This window comes from Grus americana, chromosome 1 (genome assembly GCF_028858705.1).
Source record: "Grus americana isolate bGruAme1 chromosome 1, bGruAme1.mat, whole genome shotgun sequence".
NCBI classification, from domain to species: domain Eukaryota; kingdom Metazoa; phylum Chordata; class Aves; order Gruiformes; family Gruidae; genus Grus; species Grus americana.
Window position 1 is genome coordinate 192676035 of NC_072852.1, and position 19565 is coordinate 192695599.

The window sequence follows — 19565 nt, forward strand, 5'->3', positions numbered from 1 at the left end:
CCACGTCAATCCACCTTCAGCACTCCATCCCTGTCACGGGGATTCGGTGACTGGGTGGGGTCTCAGCACTTTGACGCCAGGCAAACCTCATGGAAACGCCAAGTAACACATTTGGTAAAAACACTTCTAAAGGTGTTTTTTGGACGCCAGGCTAGGGCCTCGCAGGGCCGGCAGCTGCCCCTCTCCAGGCACGGCCCTGCCCCGTGAACACGCAGGCCCCCGTCGGGCACAGCTCACCGGCGGGGCGGAGGGAGGCGGCGGGCAGGCAGCGACCGGCGGTGCGGCCAGAAATTATCTCATGGGGAGCCCAGTGAGAGCGTAACCGATCGTCCCAGCGCGGCCTCTCCTCCGCGCCCCCCGGCCTGGGGCTGACGGAGAGGGCGCAGGCGGGCAGCGGGCTCCCCCCGCACCAACCGCCCCACGGGCAGGCCGCGCTGCCGGCCCCAGCTCCGGCGGTAGCCCCGCAGCGCTGAGGGAAGAGAGAACCCGCAAAGGGAGAAAGAGAGAAGGAGACAGCGGCGGCGGCGGCGCCGCCCTCTGGAGAGAGCGCCAGGGAGAGGCTGGTGTGAAGAGCCGCATTTCAATGAGGGCCGGGCTAATGCAAATCACTGCAATCGGCAGCAGCAGAAGAAAGGCGAAGCAGCTGCAGCCCGGGCTCCCCAGCAGCGCGCTCCAGCCAGGGGAGGCGTAACAAAGGCAGCGGAGCCGCTTTCTGCGGCAACTACTGCGATTAAAACCGGGTGGTCGCCGGGGGGGGAGGGGGGGAGCTGCCGCTCTTTGGCCGCTTCCCGTTTCGAGCCGCCGATTTCCCTCCGCGCTCCGCCGGCAGCAGATCTGAGGGAGAAGGTGCTCGCCAGGCAGCGGAGAACAGGTGAGCGCCGGGGCCGTCCTTCTCCTGCGCGGGGGCTGCGGCGTGCGGGGCCTCTGAGGCGCGGCCGCTGGGGCGCGGCCGTTGGGCGCCCGCCGCGGCGCGGTGCACCTGTGCCCATTGTGTGGGGTGGCGGCCGCCGCCGAGCGCCGCGGCGCTTTCCCCGGGCGGCGTATGGCCGGTGTGTGGGCCGGCTGCGGGAGCGTGGGGCGTGAGGCGCGGGCATCCGCCGCCGCCTGCCCCCGCAGCGGGCTGGCTGTCCCCTGGCAGCCCCGGGGAGCGCGTTAGGTGCTTCCCCCGTGCGCCCGGAGGCGAACGCGCCTGGTTTTTGTCACAGTGCCCGCAGCGGGGCTGAAGCGCTTGATGCCACCTTCCGCGGGCTGGGTGTGTTTCAAACACGTTTCCCCTACCCCAGCAGAATAAATCTCTTTTTTTCTTGGAGCCGCTGCCGCATATATCCACGGTTTTTTTCCCCCTCAATGACTTAGGAGTCAGTCTGCTGCTTGGATCTTCAGATCCTCTGAAGGATCTTCGCTGGGTCCCAGGCACATCGCTGCATGATGTATTTTTTTTTAATCAGCGTGTATGATTGTTTTATGTAATTGCTCACCCACACCTGCATTATAAATAATTCTTTAACAGATGTATAGGGTGTGAAGTGTTGGGCATGGTGGTTTTCCAGGGGTGTGTCCTTCCGTTTTTCTCTGTATGTATATGAGTATATATTTACACACACACACACAACATCTGATCAGATCAAATTGTTTAGGATTTCTTTGTCAGCACTGACCTTGTGGTTTGAACATGCTTTTCTGTAAATAGCAGGACTGTGGTGTTCCAGGGGAGCTCTATTTCTGTTTTAAAGGGCGTAACTGGGAATCACAGCCATTATTGATTAACGCATAAGTGTGCAGAAGAAAGGGCAGCGACTTGCACTTCTTCTCCCCCCATACAAAATTAGTAAAGCTGACAGTCTCTTAAACATATAAACTTATTTTTCCTTTTTTTGTGTGTGCGTTTGAGATGGTTTGAGCAAATGAAACAGCAGACCTAAGAAAAATCCATTTTTCTTTGGCACAGGCATTGCTTTTGAAATACAGTTTCTGAATTGCGAGTTCTGGGATTGTTTAAATCTGAATAACAGGTTCTCATTGGAATTAGAAATAGAGTAAAACAACTGACATATTTTTTTTAACATGGAAACATTGGTGGTATAATCTTGATCTTAAGCTGTGAGAACTGAGTGATATTTTGTATTTAATCTACAGAGAAGTGTCACTGAAATGCCACAGCAAATGTTCTTATTCTTTTCACTGAAGTGGGGTGTGTATATACTGAGGAGGAAAACCATAGATTAGTCTGTTTCTTTTATGTGTGTGTATATATACACACACATATACTGCATCATGTATATATGTTAGGTACCTTTAAAGTATTTACAAATATAAACCTTGCATATATACGTAAGCACATGATCCTGGGCCAATGTAACAAAATAAGTTGTGAGCTGTAACCAAAGCAGGGTAAATAATTTCCACCAAGGCCCCGCACTTGCAGCGGTTACCCTGAGGTGCTTGTTCTAGTCAAGCACGTGAACTGCTCTGAGAAGTTGCCGAGCACATCCCCTACAGCTTTGCAGCATCAGGGTCCAGCTGTATAATCATTGGTTTGATACAAACTTAGGTAAGGTAAAGAGCATCCATAAGTCTTTCTGTATTTCCTCCTACTGTTTTACAGCTGGTTTGAATATTTTTTTTTCTTAGTGGTCACACAATTATGAGTGGTTGAAGCAAAGCTTGTGCTTGCTATTTTTTTTCCTTTTTATTGGAAATCAATGAGAGGACCACTTCTAAATTAGGTCTGTGTATCTGTGCTATGAATAAATTTACTGTGCTTTGCTATTCTGCAGACAACTGCAAATCTAGGTGGCTCTTAAATTAAATTAAATGTGTTTTGAACCTAATGATCTTTTGGTAATTATAATTTTTTTTCATATTTTTATTTCTTTTATTTGTGAAGATTAATGTGCAATTTGTAGTATTTCATCTTGTGTTATGTGCAAAAAGGAACGGAAGTACCTACCTCCTTGATTTCATTTCAGAACATGTGAACTTCCATTTATGTGAACTATATTGAACAACTGGAATCATTTTGGTCAGAGCTGATGGGTTTTTGTCACTGTCAAACATGGGAGATGCCAGTCACTAATTTGCCCATCAATGCTGAATTTATGACTTCTTCAGTGATAGTTTTGTAGGCAAAAGAAGCTGTCAGCCGTAATCAATTTGAATATTAAGCCTAGGATATTAGTAAGACCTCTTGCAAATTTTATAAAGCACTGAAGTAGCTTGCTCACTGAAAAAATACTAGTTCTCTGTCTCCCTCTAATCTTTTTTTTTTTTTTTATTTCATGACATTTGAGTGCTTCCGTTGGTTCAGAGTATGCAAAGTATTTGCACAAATACAACTGAAGTAATTTATTACAAAGCTGAGGCTGTAGAGAGACCAATGGTTGGAATACACAAGGACTTTTGAACAGTGAGCTTGACCCACTAAGTCCACGTACTGGCAGTGGTAGTCCTGATTCTCATCACCAACCTGCAACGTCTATTCCTCTGAGAAATTCTTAATTGTTTACTTGTTGGCAACTGGTTGCCCTTCTGAAATGACCCCTCTTGAGATCACAGTTGGAACAAACAGTTTAGTGAGGGCGAATGGTCTAGAAGGTAGACTGGACTCAAATAGCACCTGACTATAACATGAGAAAAAGGAGAAAGTTGATGCATTTGTTTGTTTTTTTTTTTCCAGTAGTTCAACTTTGTCACCACATTTTCAGAGTTCTTACTGAATTTGAATACTTTTTAATGTTTGCATATTGCTAGCAGTTGGTTTCACGAGTGACATTTCTACAGTGTATAAAAGCCTAACTTATAAACTAGGTTTTAGGGCATGGCAAGAGTTAGCTCTAAAACGAACAAGTGAACGTAGCATGATTTCATTCAAACATTTTTCTCAACCTGGAAAGTAGTCCTCTGTAAGTGCTGTGTATAGAACGTGAAGTCTCAAAATAGGCTCCCTTAAAATGTGTACGTTTCTTAAACTTTCTCTCTTGTCTCGTGCATCCCTTAGGTTGAACTTCAAGATGTCCTTTGGGAGAGATATGGAGCTGGAGCATTTTGATGAGCGTGATAAAGCGCAGCGATATGGTAGAGGGTCCCGGGTAAATGGTTTGCCCAGCCCTACTCACAGTGCCCACTGCAGCTTTTACCGAACCCGTACTCTACAGACCCTGAGTTCTGAGAAAAAAGCCAAGAAAGTTCGTTTCTATCGTAATGGAGACCGGTATTTCAAAGGGATTGTATATGCCATCTCCCCTGATCGGTTTAGATCCTTTGAAGCTCTCCTGGCTGATCTGACCCGAACTCTGTCTGACAATGTGAATCTGCCCCAGGGAGTGAGAACAATCTACACGATTGATGGCTCCAAGAAGATTTCTTCCTTGGACCAGCTAGTAGAAGGTCAGCAGTAAGATTTGGAGGTGTAAAGTTGTATTTGAGTCAGTGTTTGCCTAATCTGTTAAGTCTTCCCCAAATAGGTAATGGTATTCTTGTTCTTATTGATGAAAAAAGGATCTTCAATGGTATAACTAGAACTGTGAATATCTTAAATTGTGACATGAAATATTGTCTTGCTACTTATTTCCCTCTTGTTGAAAGTGTCTGACCTTTCCCTTTCTGTTAACCCAGTGTTGATAGTCCTAGATCTTGAAGATCACATCTGCTGCTGCTTTTGAACTTGCATATTTAAAAATGCCAATGAGAGTTTAGTCAGCTAAACTTGACAAGATCCGTGGTGCTGATGAAACCTACATGAAATTCAGTTCTGATGGATTTTCTTTTTTTTTTAAGTCTATCTATACCTAATGAAGAGCTCCAACTCTTCCCTACAAGTGAATGTGCCTTAAGTAAAATACTTTCCTCCCAAGGAGTGGCATAAACATAGGCAACCTGTTAAAAGAGTAATGTTGTAGCCATGGTTCACCTGGGGCAGATTGTAAACTTTTCTCCCCTGTGGCATTTCCCTTTTTGTCTTCCCCAGTCCATTGGCATCCTTAAGTTGTTTTTAAATAAGGCTCATGTACCTACAGTACAAAGCATTACCAGTGATTTAGTCAGAACTGACGGGTCTTGGTCACTGCTGTTATGTTGGAGATGCCAGTGGCTAATTTGCCTATTAACACTGAATTTATCAGTCCTTCAGTGACAGTTTTGTTGGCAAAAGAAGCTGTCAGCATTAATCAGTTTTAATACTAGGCCTAGGATATTAATAATACCTTTTACAAGTTTTACAAATTGCTAAAGTAGCTTTTTCCAACATAAAGTGCTTCTGGCTTGCAGTGGATTTCTTTCTGTGTGTGTAGGCAAGAGCTCCTAGTATAAAACATCAGAATGCATAAGCTCTGAAAGCATTAACTGGCACATGGCCATAACTGAGGTTGGTTTTTATTTGTAAAGTTTAAATGCAGGTGCTTGACTGTGCTCAAAGAAAATAAAGGTGGAACAATTTTTTCATCGTTGCTTTGATTCTGCCCCTGGCCCCACTGTGCCATGGGCAAACCTGTTAACCATGGATCTGTAGCCACTGGACAGTCAATTTAGAGTTGTAACAGAGATTATAATTTCTCTATGATTTCCATTTTTAGCACCGGGTGAGAGGACTTGCAGTATCAGGATGTAATGAAAGGATCAGAAGGCGGCTAATGTGGGGAGAGAAGAAAAGGGTAATGCTGAATAAGGTTCCTGAAAGAGGAGCGCATCTTTGCATAGCAGTTGTTCAGCCACCATTGAGTTGTCTCCTTTAGGTGTTGTGGCAGAGAAAAGCTTTTTAAGGAGAGGTTTTGAGAAGAGGATATTCTTGATAATCCTCCTTGCCTAAAAAGGAGAGTAGTAGACAGCACAAAGATGCTGAAAAAGCAAACTGAAGTGGTGGGATTGTCTGTGTAAGGGGTTTGGGGGTTAGGACCATAGGTTTAATGAAATGGAAAGGAAACTGGTCTTAAGATCAATGTTATGAATTCCAGGGCAGAGTTAGAACTGTATTTGTCAGGACAGTATTTAATTGATGGAGAAAATCAATTTCTGGGAGGAAAGACCAATATTAATCAACATCTGTTTAAAAGCAGTGTTTGTGCATTTTCTTCTCAGTAGTGGTATGAATAATTGTGCTTATTTGATTGGTATGCTCATCAAGAAGCAAGTATCATTGATGTTAATGTTGATTTGCACAGTCTTTTGCTGCCAGTCAGAACCAGCTTTTGAAAAGAAAGAACTGAATGCAGAAGTAAATTCAGCAACCTATAAGATTGGTTTATTTTGGCATCCTAGAGAAGAATAATACCAGTGATAAATCAGTCAGTCAAAAGGAATGACAGTACAAGAGTGTAAGTTTAGTTTAAAGAAGGGCTTTGGGATTTTTTTTAGTTCAGTGGGACTTTATTCCTTACCTTTTTTCAATGAACACATCCTCCCTTCTTGTCTGTAGTTCAAGTTGGACAGTCTTATATTCTTGTGCCATTAACACTGTGGGATTTACAGAATTCAGTCTTTCTGTGCAAGTAGAGAGCTCCATCCTTGTTCCACCTGAAAGGGGGCTTCTGTCTATTTGTATAAAACTGCAAGGTGGGTTATTTTGTTCTCTTTCCCTTGTAGAGCTTCACAGGTAGCTCAGTGATAGTTTTTATGTAAGTCCCTTCTGCTCTTTACTATACAAATTTATTAGAGTTTGGCTAGTCTGGTACAGTATTAATTAGCTTGAAGCTGTGCTTTGTGTTTAAATAGCTGGAAAATCACTTGATATTTGCCTCTTGCCAAATGACATTTGTGCTCAAACTATTGAAATACGAAGCATTGCTTTCTTCACGATGAGACTATTCCCTTATTGTATGAATTCATTTGATGAGACTTATGAATTCGGGTGATTTTTTTTCTTTATTTTCTATTATTTTTAGGCATTGATTTTTAGTGATTGTGTTGTAAGGTAAATGTGTAAGGAAGTTACTGTACTCTTCCCATATGGTACGTGAGGACAGAGAAGCAGCTAGCTCCTGGGGGAAACAAGACAGCAGCTGCTGTCTTCCATCCCAGAGCTAAATACATAGAACCTCATGAAAGATAGTCCCAAAGGAACAAAGATTGTAAAGGAGCTGTTTTGCTTCAATAATATTTAGTTCTGTCCTGCATACAATTCAGAGCTGGCATGGATGTATGCTGGTGCTGTAGGTTATTTTGAGATGTATGGATACATCTTCCCTTTATTTGAAATGAATGACTTCCCTAGGATGGTGGGTTTGGTTTGTTTTGGTTTTTTTTAAAGACTTGGGGCATATGAGATTTGTTGGAACTTGATGAGAAGGTGTATGTACTATTGTAAAAAGTTTCACATGCTCTGTAACTTCTCTTTTCCTGTCTCTTTAGATGAAGGAAACAATGCAATGGATTCAGGTTACCTTCTTGTTGTCAGACCTGATGTTCAGGACCCTCTTATCTTTAAAGAATGGTTTCTAAATGTGACATGACTTTATTCCCTAGGTACGACATGTAATCAAAGCACATAGAAACAATAAAGATGAAGTTTCTCTTTTGGCTAAGTTGTCCAGCTGTAAACAAAGTCTCAGGAAAGGACTATGTGCGTTTTGCTTTTCCAAAAGTGTACCATCCAGAGGTAGACTGATGGTTCTTACTCAAAAAATTACCATTGAACAGTGTAACAAGAACAGTAGTAGATTGGAATGAGCAGGATAACTCTGAAACAGTGTTTACAGTTTTTACTATTAAGGTCCTGCTATGTGGAACAAAGACCACAGAATCAATCATAGCCAGAACTGTATCCCATTCTCATTAATTTTTATTATAATATTACCTCAGAGTCTTGGGTATGAACCAGAATCAATTGTTTTAGGTTTCCATGATACCTACCACAAAAGATGAACCCTGCAGCAGAGAACTGGCAGTCAAAGACAAACCAAAAACCCCAAACCACAAGATGAGTGAGAGAGTACTGGGAAACACTGTTGTCACATGTCGATTTTGGGTGCACTGCTAAACTATTGTAAAGACTTGTATGTGTGCATGCACATTTTGTGTAGACATAATGGCAAAAATAGTTTTGAGGAGTAATCTGAAAAAGAATGAATGTCTCTCAGGGATTATCTCAGAGCTGCAATCCTCATTGAAGGAGCAGTTTGAAAGAGCACAGACAGAGGAGTTTTGAAATCTGGTAATAGCTGTAACTGGCTATTGGGATGGGAGATGCAAACCTCACTGCAGTGACAGAGGAGGCGATGGGTCAGGGGGACCGCAGGAAGGCTCTTGCGAGAGGAGGCAGGCAGTTTGCGTTGGATGCAGCAGAGAAAGCTGCCTGCCAGTAGAAGGTTCAAAAGGCAGTGTCTCCTTGCTAAAGTGGTGGGCTGTGACAGAGTTCCTGACTATTTTTGTGCGTAGGTGTTGTTACTCCCACTGTCACCTCATTGCTCTCATCTCAGCTTTTCCACCTCCTACGTGCTACTACTGCTGCCTCCCTGACTCTGCCACGCGCTCCAGTGGTGCTGGTGAAAAGCCCAGCCAGGCCAGACTGTAGGAATTGATTGACGTGGTCTCTGATGCGCTCTGGAGCTAATGCTCTTTCTTCTAAGTCATGCCTACCTCAGCAGCTGGGAATTGATGGGCTGGAAAGATTCATATGCATATGTAATATGCTATCAAAATAATAATAGTAAAGTATCTGCTTAAATGTTTGTAGAGCTGAATCTATGTGGACATTTGTTTATAGCGTTGAATTTACACTGGTTATTTACCATGGACTTGATCCAGGGCTATCAAAGTTAGTGAAACTTGGACTGGATCCTGTGGCAGAAATGCCTGCAATCCTTATATTGTTTAATAAACAAACAGCTGAATAATCCTGTTGCACAAAATGGTAGAGGGTTGTTCTGGCACTGTTTATTTGATTATTTTATTTCATGAATTTGAGAAGATTCGTCCATTAGCCAGTTGACTCACATTGTGTCTTCCTTAACAACTTCTTGGAAGGTCCCTCGGTTTCTTATTCTAGGTGCTTTCCAGGTTTTTTTTTTGGGGGGTTGGTTTTTTTTTAAGCGTGTACAATGCCTATCTTGCTTGTAGCAAGACACTGGAAGTTTAGGGGGTGCAGAGAGGGGAGGAAGTATGCCTATATTGTTTTCACTTGGCTTTTGATGAGGGGGAAAAAATAATTTTTAGTCTAGGCTATGCAGAAAGAATGATGTGCAACAGAAGTCCTTTGAAAGGTCTGAGGAGATCTGATTTAAAGTTTCTGGTGCATCTGATTGCTAGGTGATACGTGGGTAGGTCAGATTTATTTCTTGTAGATGATCCATCTCATTTGCATTGTTGCATTTTTTTTCAGACACTGCAGAAAGACAAGGCTGCAGTAATGTAGTTTAAGTAGGTTATTGTTCTATTAACTAACACGTTTGGGAACTATTAGGTAGTAACTTACACCGTTCAGGTCATCTTCCTTTTGCAATCTGCTCTGTGTGGTGATAGTCAGAATTCTTTGTCCTTTGCCCTGAGAGATTGCTCTTCTACCTTTTCATGTACAAAAGCAAAGGGTGGAAGTGAAGAAGGGCAGGTGTGCCTGTTGCACGGGGTGCTGGGGGTGCCAGTCCCTTCCCTGTTCTCTTGATCTGTTTATTGCCCCATCTGCTGGGGAGATGGACAGCAATGAATGACTGCTGCGCTGAGCATCCTCGCCAGGATGCCTTACCACCACCGTGTGCAATTACTGCAGTTCATCCATCTCTGATGGGCTCGTAAATTAACTTTCCTTTCCTCATACATCCTCCCCTATGAGGAATCAACACTATTTTCAATAAGTTGGCAGTCCTGTTGCCTCACAAAGAGGGGTTGGTTGTGCCCCCTCTGCTTGCATGATTCAAACAGGTTCTCAATTCCTTCGCCAGGGTTTTCACCTAAGACCAGCTGGCTTCTTTATGAAGCCATTTTAGGCCAAGTTACCTTTTGCACAGAGGAGCAATGCAAATAACCTCTTTTAAGAGGTAATACCTTGATCATTCTTGTAGTGAGAATATTAGCAAGCTGAGGGAAACAAACTAACTGCTAATACCAATATGCCAAAGGGGGAATCAAACACTTGGATCAGGAAAGCTCCAGTACTTACAGGCAGTGAATCAATGGCTCCTTAGCAGCCACCCTGTACACAGGTGTTATTTTTTAAATTAGATTTTTAATGCATGAAACATGTAATAAAATTCTGTTGTGACCTGTAAGAGCTATCCCTCAATGTTACATGGCTCTAGTGGTTCAGCTGCATTGAATTTTGACAGATGTGTAACTGCAAGTAGTAGGCTTTTGTTTGTTGGTGTTTTGGGGTTTTTAGTTTGGTTTGGTTTTTTTTTTTTTCAAGCATAAACCATGTTTTGGGATCTGTCCTTCCACATGATTAGCTTCTCAATGCTAAGATTTATTTTAATTTTTTCACGTGGAATTTCCTGAAGTGTTGAGCACTCACACAACTTTAATTGTAGGATTACTGGTTCAAAACTGACAGACAAGCATCGTGTATCTTTTTTTTATATATATATATATATTTATTTTTAAAGGTTATGGTGGTGTGCCTTTCCTTTGCACTGTGGCTGCAAAGAGGTAGGAGGGCTGTCAGGAAAGGGATACTTTCTAACATTTAGTAATTACTATTTTCCTAGATGTCAGATATGCCAAAACAACTGGGTGTCCCCCTTTTCTTTTTCTAATGGCTGTTGATACTGTAATCAAGAGTCAAAATTTCTTTAGTGACAGCTGACTGCATGGTGAAACGCTCGCTCCCCTCTCTGGGAGAGCTGCGGTCTAACAGACATTTTAAGTGGGCTGTCTTTTCTATGCTTTTGTTTAATCCACCATCTCCAAAGATTCCTTCTTCAACACGTGTTCTGTTACAAATCTAGTGTTTCGAGATTGTCACCTTCTTCCTCCAGATGCCAGTTAGTCCAAGCTCATGTTTGTGGGCTTTGTGCTTAGGCCTGACTTGGAGTAAGAGCCGATGGTGCTCAGTGGGGTTACCCCTGGAGATGTACTTTCCTGCTGCTTTGGAACTGGGGAAACGAACTTGCTGCTGGTATTGCCTGTCCACCGATTACAGCTTCTATCTCCCTTCAGGTACAAGTCATGGGAGTGAGGCTGTTGTCTGTGAGGCAGTTGTAGCCAAAAGTTACCAAAAATGAAAAAGAAGAAAATTGCATCATCAAATGATAGTTTCGGTGAGGAAGCAATAGTTAAGGCAGAAGGTGGATTTATTGGACTAGTAAGTCATGCCCCTTGTGAAATTTATTTGCGGTGTTCTCTCGTTAAGGTAACTGTGAAAATGAAGAGAGGATGAAAATCTAGGTGAAGGCTTTTTGTCTTTTCCTTTGAGATTTCCTCTGTACAAACACCATGGGCGCTAAAGGCTTAGGCTAGACATTGACGTTTCTGGCTGCTGTCAGGGTGGGTCCCACGTTCAGGAAATTTAAGCTTGTGTTTGAGTCTTGCTAGTCTTTTGAGTACTTAAAATTTGCTGGATGTCACCATAAAACAGGGTTTACTGATCTTGAGATCAGATATAAGGTACTTTTAGGACATAGGGGTTTTGTTCATTTAGTTTTTGTTCTTGCAGGCCTGGCCCTTGGGACCGCTGTGAATGAAAACTGCAGTCCCTGGCTAACATCCCTGAAGGTTTATGAGCCCCAGCACTTTGCTTGGACTGTAGTCTTAAACAGCAGCTTTATGGGAGAGGTGTCTGTATTTCTGTTTTCCTGTGTAAGATAGCTCTTACTACAGATATTTCATATTAGCAGGCCTTGGGTACTCTACTTCCAAGAAAGTCTGTAGCTAAATATGAGCTTCTTCAAGGGAGAAAAAATGTATCTTGGTGCAAATATTTTATTGATGTAATATAGTACTGTTGGAAATGAAGAAAGGGAAAACATTCTGATCGTAAAACAATCCCATAGCTTCAGTGATTGTATTGGTCTTTTTTTTATGGTCATTTACACAAAATTAGTTTTGTAATGAAAAGCTGACGTGCTGTTAAACGCTATAAGAAATCCAGCTGACCTTTAAATATAGCCGATATTAAAAATCATGTGGAATGCTATCCTTTTAGGAAGGGAAACCAAAAGATTTCTTCATAAACTAAATGTAAATCTGGGTACAATGTATATGACCATGTGTTTATGCATCTACCCTTTGAGAAGTGAGGTTTAATATGAAGACTTGTTTTTAAAGAAATAATTGTTATTTCATGCAACTAAAATGAACAATTTCTCTGATACCATTGAACAATCTGAAAATCTGATTTTTACTTTCCCCTGCCCCCATGTGGTGGGTTGACCCTGGCTGGAGGCCAGGTGCCCACCAGAGCCGCTCTCTCACTCCCCTCATTCACTAAACAGGGGAGAAAAGGCATAACGAAATGCTTGCAGGTCGAGATAAGGACAGGGAGAGATCACTCACTAATTATCGTCACGAGCAAAACAGACCAAACTTAGAGAGGGAATTCATCTAATTTATTACTAGGCAAAACAGAGTAGAGGAATGAGAAAATAAAATCAACTCTTAAAACACCTCCCCCCACCCCTCCCATCTTCCCGGGCTCAACTTCACTCCCGGCTTCAACCTTCCCCCCCTCAACGGCACAGGGGGACGGGGAATGGGGGTTACGGTCAGTTCATCTCACGTTGTTTCTGCCGCTTCTTCATCCTCAGGGGGAGGACTCCTCTCATCATTCCCCTGCTCCAGCATGGAGTCTCTCCCACGGGGTGCAGACCTTCAGGAGCAAACTGCTCCAGCGTGGGGTCCCCCACGGGGTCACAAGTCCTGCCAGCAAACCTGCCCTGGCGTGGGCTCCCCTCTGCACAGGTCCGCCGGTCTGGCCAGGAACTTGCTCCAGCGTGGGCTTCCCACGGGCCACAACCTCCTTCAGGTGCCTCCACCTGCTCCGGCGTGGGGTCCTCCACGGGCTGCAGGTGGAATCTCTACACCCCCTCATCCTTCCTCCATGGGCTGCAGGGGGACAGCCTGCTTCACCATGGCCTTCACCACGGGCTGCAGGGGGATCTCTGCTCCGGCGCCTGGAGCACCTCCTCCCCCTCCTTCTGCACTGACCTTGGTGTCTGCAGAGTTTCTTACATCTTCTCACTCCTCTCTCCGGCTGCAAAAGCTCTCTCTCTCTAAGTGTTTTTCTTCTTCTTAAATATGTTATCACAGAGGCACCGATTGGTTTGGCCTTGGCCAGCGGCGGGCCCGTCTTGGAGCCGGCTGGCATTGGCTCTGTCAGACACAGGGGGAGCTTCTAGCAGCTTCTCACAGAAGCCCCCCCGCTACCAAAACCTTGCCACGCAAACCCAACACACCCCAAAAGAGGTTGCTGGTGGATTTCAGGTCTTACAGCAAACACAAGTGAAGACAAGAATAAATTTTGTTTAAAAATTTCCAAAAGAGATTTCTGCAAAGTATTTTATGGAACAGGTGTTTATTGTATTGAGCGCAGTCCTGTTCATAGTAGAATCTTTTATATTTTTTTCCCTACAAAATGCTATTAATGTTTTGTAAAACATGTTAATTTTATGGATGTGGTGGTGTGGGTGCATTCTGACCTTGCAGTAATTGAGTAGCTAGTGCTAAAAATATTGCACAGGGACATGGATAAAAGAGAGTATGTACTGTCTGATCACTCTTGGATCACTACTGTGGCTAAGCCTTTCTGTTCTGATGTTACCATATAGATCTCTCATATATATACAATGGATAAAAGGAAGAGCTTACCTTTTTTTCTTATAAGTTTGGTGTAAGCATTCCATTTTTATGGTTCTTGCTTGATCTTGTGCTGTCATTGCAGTTATCTTTTCTGCTCAGTGGTCCATCTTCACATGTTGCTCTGACTTGTGTGTCTTCTCTTGGAGTCCTTCCACTGCCTTTCTGATAACGGCTGTAAAGTGTGTTTCTGTCTCACCTTTGGAGCATCATGCCAACAGACTTGAATCTCTGTTGCATCCGGGGCCCCATGTCCCGGTGGATCCCCCCGCCCCATTTCTAACTGTGGTAACTGTGTATCTGCCAGCATTCCTTGTGTGCTGTATTGTCTGTGGGGTTGGGTGCTCTGAAACCTTAAAATTTCTGTCCAGAAGTAAAATTTAAATACTTCTTTTCCTTTTAATAATTGAACTATGAGCTCTTTTTCCTTAGGGTAAGCATTATTAGGAAAGTCTTTGGTTCTTATGTGCTTCTTGGCATAGGAGGTACATCACTGAGTTTTGTTCTGTTTTTATTTTAATACCTTGGGCTAAACTGCTAACATGAAGGCTTCTATGCTGTTAGCATACACTGAACTAGTGAACCCGGAACTAAAACATCTCAGATGTTTTTGTGGCATTGTTCAGGATAGAATTTTGCATTATTTGTAATGGAGTTTAACTGCAGGCTTTCAGAAGGTGTGGTCTTGCTGCATCTAGTAATCTTTTCTTTGGGGTATTTTTTTGCAGCCAGAGAGTGAACTGGATCAGCTTATTGTTGCAAAATTAGTTATGTTCAATCAGATCAACGGGCTGATCCAACTCGCCCAGTGCAGTCACTCAGTCAAGCTCAATGGAGAGGTTGGGAGCACCCAAGCAGGTGCCCCTTTGGCAGCACCCTGCAGCTGGGCTGGATTAAGATGCTACCGAACAGAGACATGCTGGTGTTTTCTGGCTAGGTTACAGTTCCCTAGAAATTGTGCAGGTGTGGTAATTGCAAAAATATTTTATCGTAGATAATGTTCCAATAGAAATATGAGCTATAATACTTTTTTTTTTCTTCCTTAAAGCATGGTAAATTTGTTGTGAGGAGGGCTCTGTCATTAATATGCTTTGCCTTCCTTTCCCACTATATTATATATTGAGTCAGTAGAATAATACAGTGAGATTTCTTGCCTGTGCTTACCCTGGGTTTATGCTATTTAAAGCTTTAAATAATCAAATGTTAACAAATCTCCTATGACACTTTGATCTGCCTTTTGTAGGAAGTTATTTGTAATCTATAGTTTTTGATAATGTTTCATATTATTTCCTCTGAAGTGTTTGGTGCCGGCTGTTTTGTTAGGAGTGGGCCATTTAAGCATGAAGGCTGGAGGACTACTGTGATAATGCGCTGGGGCTGGGCAGCTGATTAGATATGAAGACTACTTACTGACAGCAGCGATTTCCACTGCAGATGGTGTTTTCTGAAAAGAAAACTGCTGCTTTTAAGGATTTTGTAACAGCATTTTCTGAATGGTTAGCTGACAAGTAATCTTTAAATGGTATTTTATAGTGTGTAGCATCTAAGAAGGGAAGTGATCAATACTTTATGCACTGTGTAGATCAAGAATGCTAAGAATAATGTTTAATAATTTGAGAAGGATTTGATTTGGTATTTTTCTGTTCCCCTCTCTCCAATCTGACTTGCTCGTCTGGCGTTTTTGTTTCCACAGGGGAAAGCTATGTATGCGGTTCCATAGAACCCTTCAAGAAACTGGAGTACACGAAGAATGTAAACCCAAACTGGTCAGTGAATGTTAAGACAACTTCTACTTCTCGTTCAGTGCCGTCTCTTGCCACTGCTAAAGGAGGTACTCCAGATGCAAAAGAGAATAAGGATTTCATTAGGCCTAAACTAGTCACGATCATCAGGAGTGGAGTGAAACCACGGAAAGCAGTCCGGATTCTGCTCAACAAGAAGACAGCACATTCATTTGAACAGGTTCTTACTGATATAACTGATGCCATCAAGCTGGATTCAGGAGTGGTTAAACGCTTATACACACTAGATGGAAAACAGGTAAGAATTTTCATGATGATCATTCTCAGCATGAAGAAGATGTAATTTTCCAAAAGGAAAAGAATAGTACATTAGAAAAAAATTACTTTTCTCTAGAACGTAGAACTAGGCCTTCCACTGCTTATAGTGTATTTAAGATCTGTGAGCAGTTCAGGAACATATCACGGAGCATTACTTGGCCTCAGTGATAGTCTTGCCATTTATGATAAATAATAGCTCTAAATCTGTCAAGTCGAAAGTGTGATGTGGTTTTGGCTCTGTGTGCCGGAAACATAGGATGAAGGATGTAATTTTGAAGAAGCTCATTCTGTTAACTTGTTGTAGCTTTTTCTTGCAGCAGTTTTATGAGTCATTGTACTTGCCTTTCCATAAACTGTAAGAACAAACAGCAAGCACACATTCCACCGTGTAAGTACAGGTCTACCGCTGTCCAGAGTGACCAAATGATGAGTCTTACTGCAGCTAGAATGGACTATGAAGAAGGTGCAAGCTTAGAAAATGACTGAGCTTTTTCCCATTTGCAGAAAAACAGGTAGGGTTGGGTGTGGTGCCCACGTTTATTGAGTAGTCTCTTGTAGGTTACATGTTATTTCTTCTATGAAATACCCTCAAGCAATGTCTCTTTTGCTGACTTATTAAATTGCAGTAGGGTGAGATTTGGAGAATCTCCTTATTTAACTTGGGGATAGAGGGACAAGAAAAAATATTACAGAGTAATCCTACTTCTTTTTTGTCTTTCACTTTATTTGTAATTTATCTATGGACATGTATTAATTATAGAAAAACTGGAGAAGCTGTTAACCTGGTGAAGGGCAAGACTAATTTCAGCATGACCTGAATTGATTTAGAGCAATGGTGACTCTAGAGAAATAAGGCAGATACTTGCATTTACAAATGTAACTTATTAAACCGAAGAAATGATAGAGGTATAAAATCTGGGTAGAAAGATGAGCAAAAGTCTCCCTGAGAAGCTAGAAGCTGCTAGAGACCAAGATATTTCTGCTGTAATATGGCTGTGTTTTACAGATTCTAGGCTCAGTGATTCACAGATACACAGCTAACAGTGTGACTATCAGGAGATGCTGCAAAATGTGCTTGATGCAGGTAAATACTTGGTCAGCTCCATACTCCAGTGGTGATCCTAACATGTCTGCAGTTACTGGGGTTAATATGCAGGCATAGCTCTGGAAACAGCTACAGCAGTACCCTCTGATCTCAGAGAGGGCTGGTTAATGGACAAGCTGCGTATTTGGAGCACTGGTTCAAATCAGGGCTAAGTCTGGATTGTCCCTTCCATCTGCTGTTTCGTATCAGTAACCTCTGACACCAGTTACAGACGGTAGTTCAGTTCCTGATGACTGCATACATGCTTGTAATGATCCCATTACTGTGACTTGGCCAGAAACTTTGACCTGGAGCAAAAAGGTGGATGTGAAGTTCTTTCTACCCCCATCAAAGGTAAAGTGTGTGTCTAGGGAAACTCCCAAATTCTGTTCTTACCTTGCTTCAAGCTCCAGGGAGCGCTAAGGCTAGTAAATTTGAGGAAGGAGTTGGGATTTTAAAGCTGCAGAGATCAGTAGTAGTCTCTGCTGTGACCTTGACGGAAGATCTTGAGTGACTGCTCCAATTCCCACAAACCCTCTCAATAAAAAGGGATGCATATCTGTTTTGTATTGTGTATGTAAATAAACGTGTGGTTTAGCTATGAAGAAGTGCAGCCTGGAAGGATGCCAGTGTGGCCTGTTGTCTCCTGGATAATGTGCTCACTTTCCCCCCCCCGTATTCCAAACTCCCCTTTAAAGGTTGTGCTTAAAATGAAAAAAAAAAAAAAAAAACCAAAAAAAAGCCTTTCCACCTGTTTTGGATCTCTGATTGCTGGAAGTAAATAGTACTATCCTACTACTGAGGGGAGAGAGAAGACCATTTTTTTCTGGCCCCAGTGTTGTCAAAGTTCAGCTGAACCCTCTGTCAAGTCACGGGATTTGACATGAGCTTAAATCAGTGGTGTACCGGGACATTTGTTACCTACTTCATAGCCTGAAACACTTGTATTTAAAGGCTCTCCCAGGAGACCAGTGTCTCCACACTTACTCATGCATTCCCATTCTGCCTATTCACTTGAAATTGCATAGCTGGCTGCCTGTCCCAACCGGTAAGGGCAGGGTTTGGGGGAAGGTGTCTGTGTCCTGCCAGTGTAACGGAGAGTTTGCTCACTGCACGTACAAAGCAGCTTTGCTGGCAGAAAGGGAAATGAATGATCCCGTGCTCAGCAGGAGCAGCCTGTTGCTCGCCCCTGTGTGGGGAAGTCATTGATTTCCTGCGCTGCTAGGCAATTGCTGCTCCATTTTTCTCTGCCAAAAGCCTGATCTCCCAGATGGCGTTGGGGGCACGATGATGGATTTCTTTATTGCTAAACTCAAGCTGTGAATGATTACTGGGAGGAAATCCATGGTAAATTCAAAATTTTTCCAGTAGTGTTTATAGTTGGGAACTTCTACTGCAACTCCTGTTGGAGCTTGGAAGGTTCTGGAAAAGCCTGTGTTCAGTGGTTAAATCTAACAAATCTGCGATTAAATCTTTCATCACTAACTTAAAAAGCAATAAAATCTTAAAGCTCTGAGCCAAGAAAAGTAATTTACTGTAAGGATAAGAGAATAAAGCTCTCCTAGGATTATTCTTTGGGAATGTAACTTGGAGAAAGGCTTTTCTATACAGTCATCTCTTGTGAGTTATTTTATGAGGTCAACACTGGAATTGCCCATCTGTGGCAAAAATTGATGAGTCCCATGTATTGTTAGTGCAGGTGGGCAATGAGGTATGCATATTGTTGTTGAGTACTATCATTAGATGCCTCATGCTACTCAAAAGAGAGTAGTAGGAGTCAGAGTCTTCACTGGGCATCTGAGTCAGGTGGTTGTCCCATACTGACACTATACATTGAGGAATTGAGCTTAAACGCTCTCCTTTCAAAAGCCTGCTTAGTTGTGATGTTTTGATTTGTATCTCTAGAAAACATTAATAAATATTACACTCAGTTAAAAGGAATTTAAGTGGTGGCCTGTAAAATTTAATAACAATGTAAAGAGCTATTCTTCATGAGGCAGGTAGTGCTTGGACAGTCAGTACCTGAGGGAAGATACTATTTCCAGTATTGAGTAGGTGCTTTGGATTTCATGCATTTAATTTCGTTTTTAAAAAAAATGTATTTCTCCTTGTTACAAACAGAGTGACTAGTGGTTTATTTGCATTTAGTATAACTCATGTCAGAATCTGTATTTTGACTTCAACGTTTCTGAAACTTTAGAATATAATTTAATTTATGCAAAAAGGGGCACAACATACAACTGTAATCTGATCATATAGCACATTGGTGGCCTGCATTTAGCATACTCTCACGGTTCAATTATTAATGATTCCTCAGAGCAGGATAGGTTTTGTGCTGTGTCTAGAATAGTATATGTACATTTTTATGAATATACTTTTTTTTTTCCCTACTGGTAGAAGGAACTGATGCTGTTTGTACTCTGGAGGAAGAGATAGAATCACTTCCCTGTAAGATACCGTTGGATTTGAAGATGATGGTGGGACTCTCAGAAGTGTTTAACAGTCTTATGAGCTCAGGCCAAAATTAAAACCTATCCAGGAGGAGGTCTTGAAGTCTTCTCCTTGCCAACTTTTGCTGTGTAAGGAAAATAAAAATAGAATGAGTAGGTTTAATGGTTGCCTGTAGGAATTGAGATCATGAAGGCATGCACTTACTGTGAGTATTATTCTTTTTTTTAGATTAAAAGGTTGTTTAAGTGCATGAAAAG

The 19565-nt window shown here is 42.5% G+C and overlaps 1 protein-coding gene across 3 annotated transcripts in view; it reads left to right on the forward strand.

The window, feature by feature from the left end:
- The first annotated feature begins 284 nt into the window (after window positions 1–284).
- The window catches only part of DCLK1 (doublecortin like kinase 1), a 263171-nt gene continuing 243890 nt past the window's right edge, over window positions 285–19565 (forward strand). For 2 of the 3 annotated variants that reach the window (XM_054808104.1, XM_054808100.1), the window contains exons 1-3: window positions 286–871; window positions 3998–4386; window positions 15407–15753. In XM_054808104.1, the coding sequence (XP_054664079.1) occupies window positions 4011–4386; window positions 15407–15753 (723 nt within the window). In that variant the 5' untranslated portion in view covers window positions 286–871; window positions 3998–4010. Of the gene's footprint in view, window positions 872–3997; window positions 4387–15406; window positions 15754–19565 lie in introns of all 3 variants that reach the window. The other variant, XM_054808122.1, reaches the window with a different exon arrangement.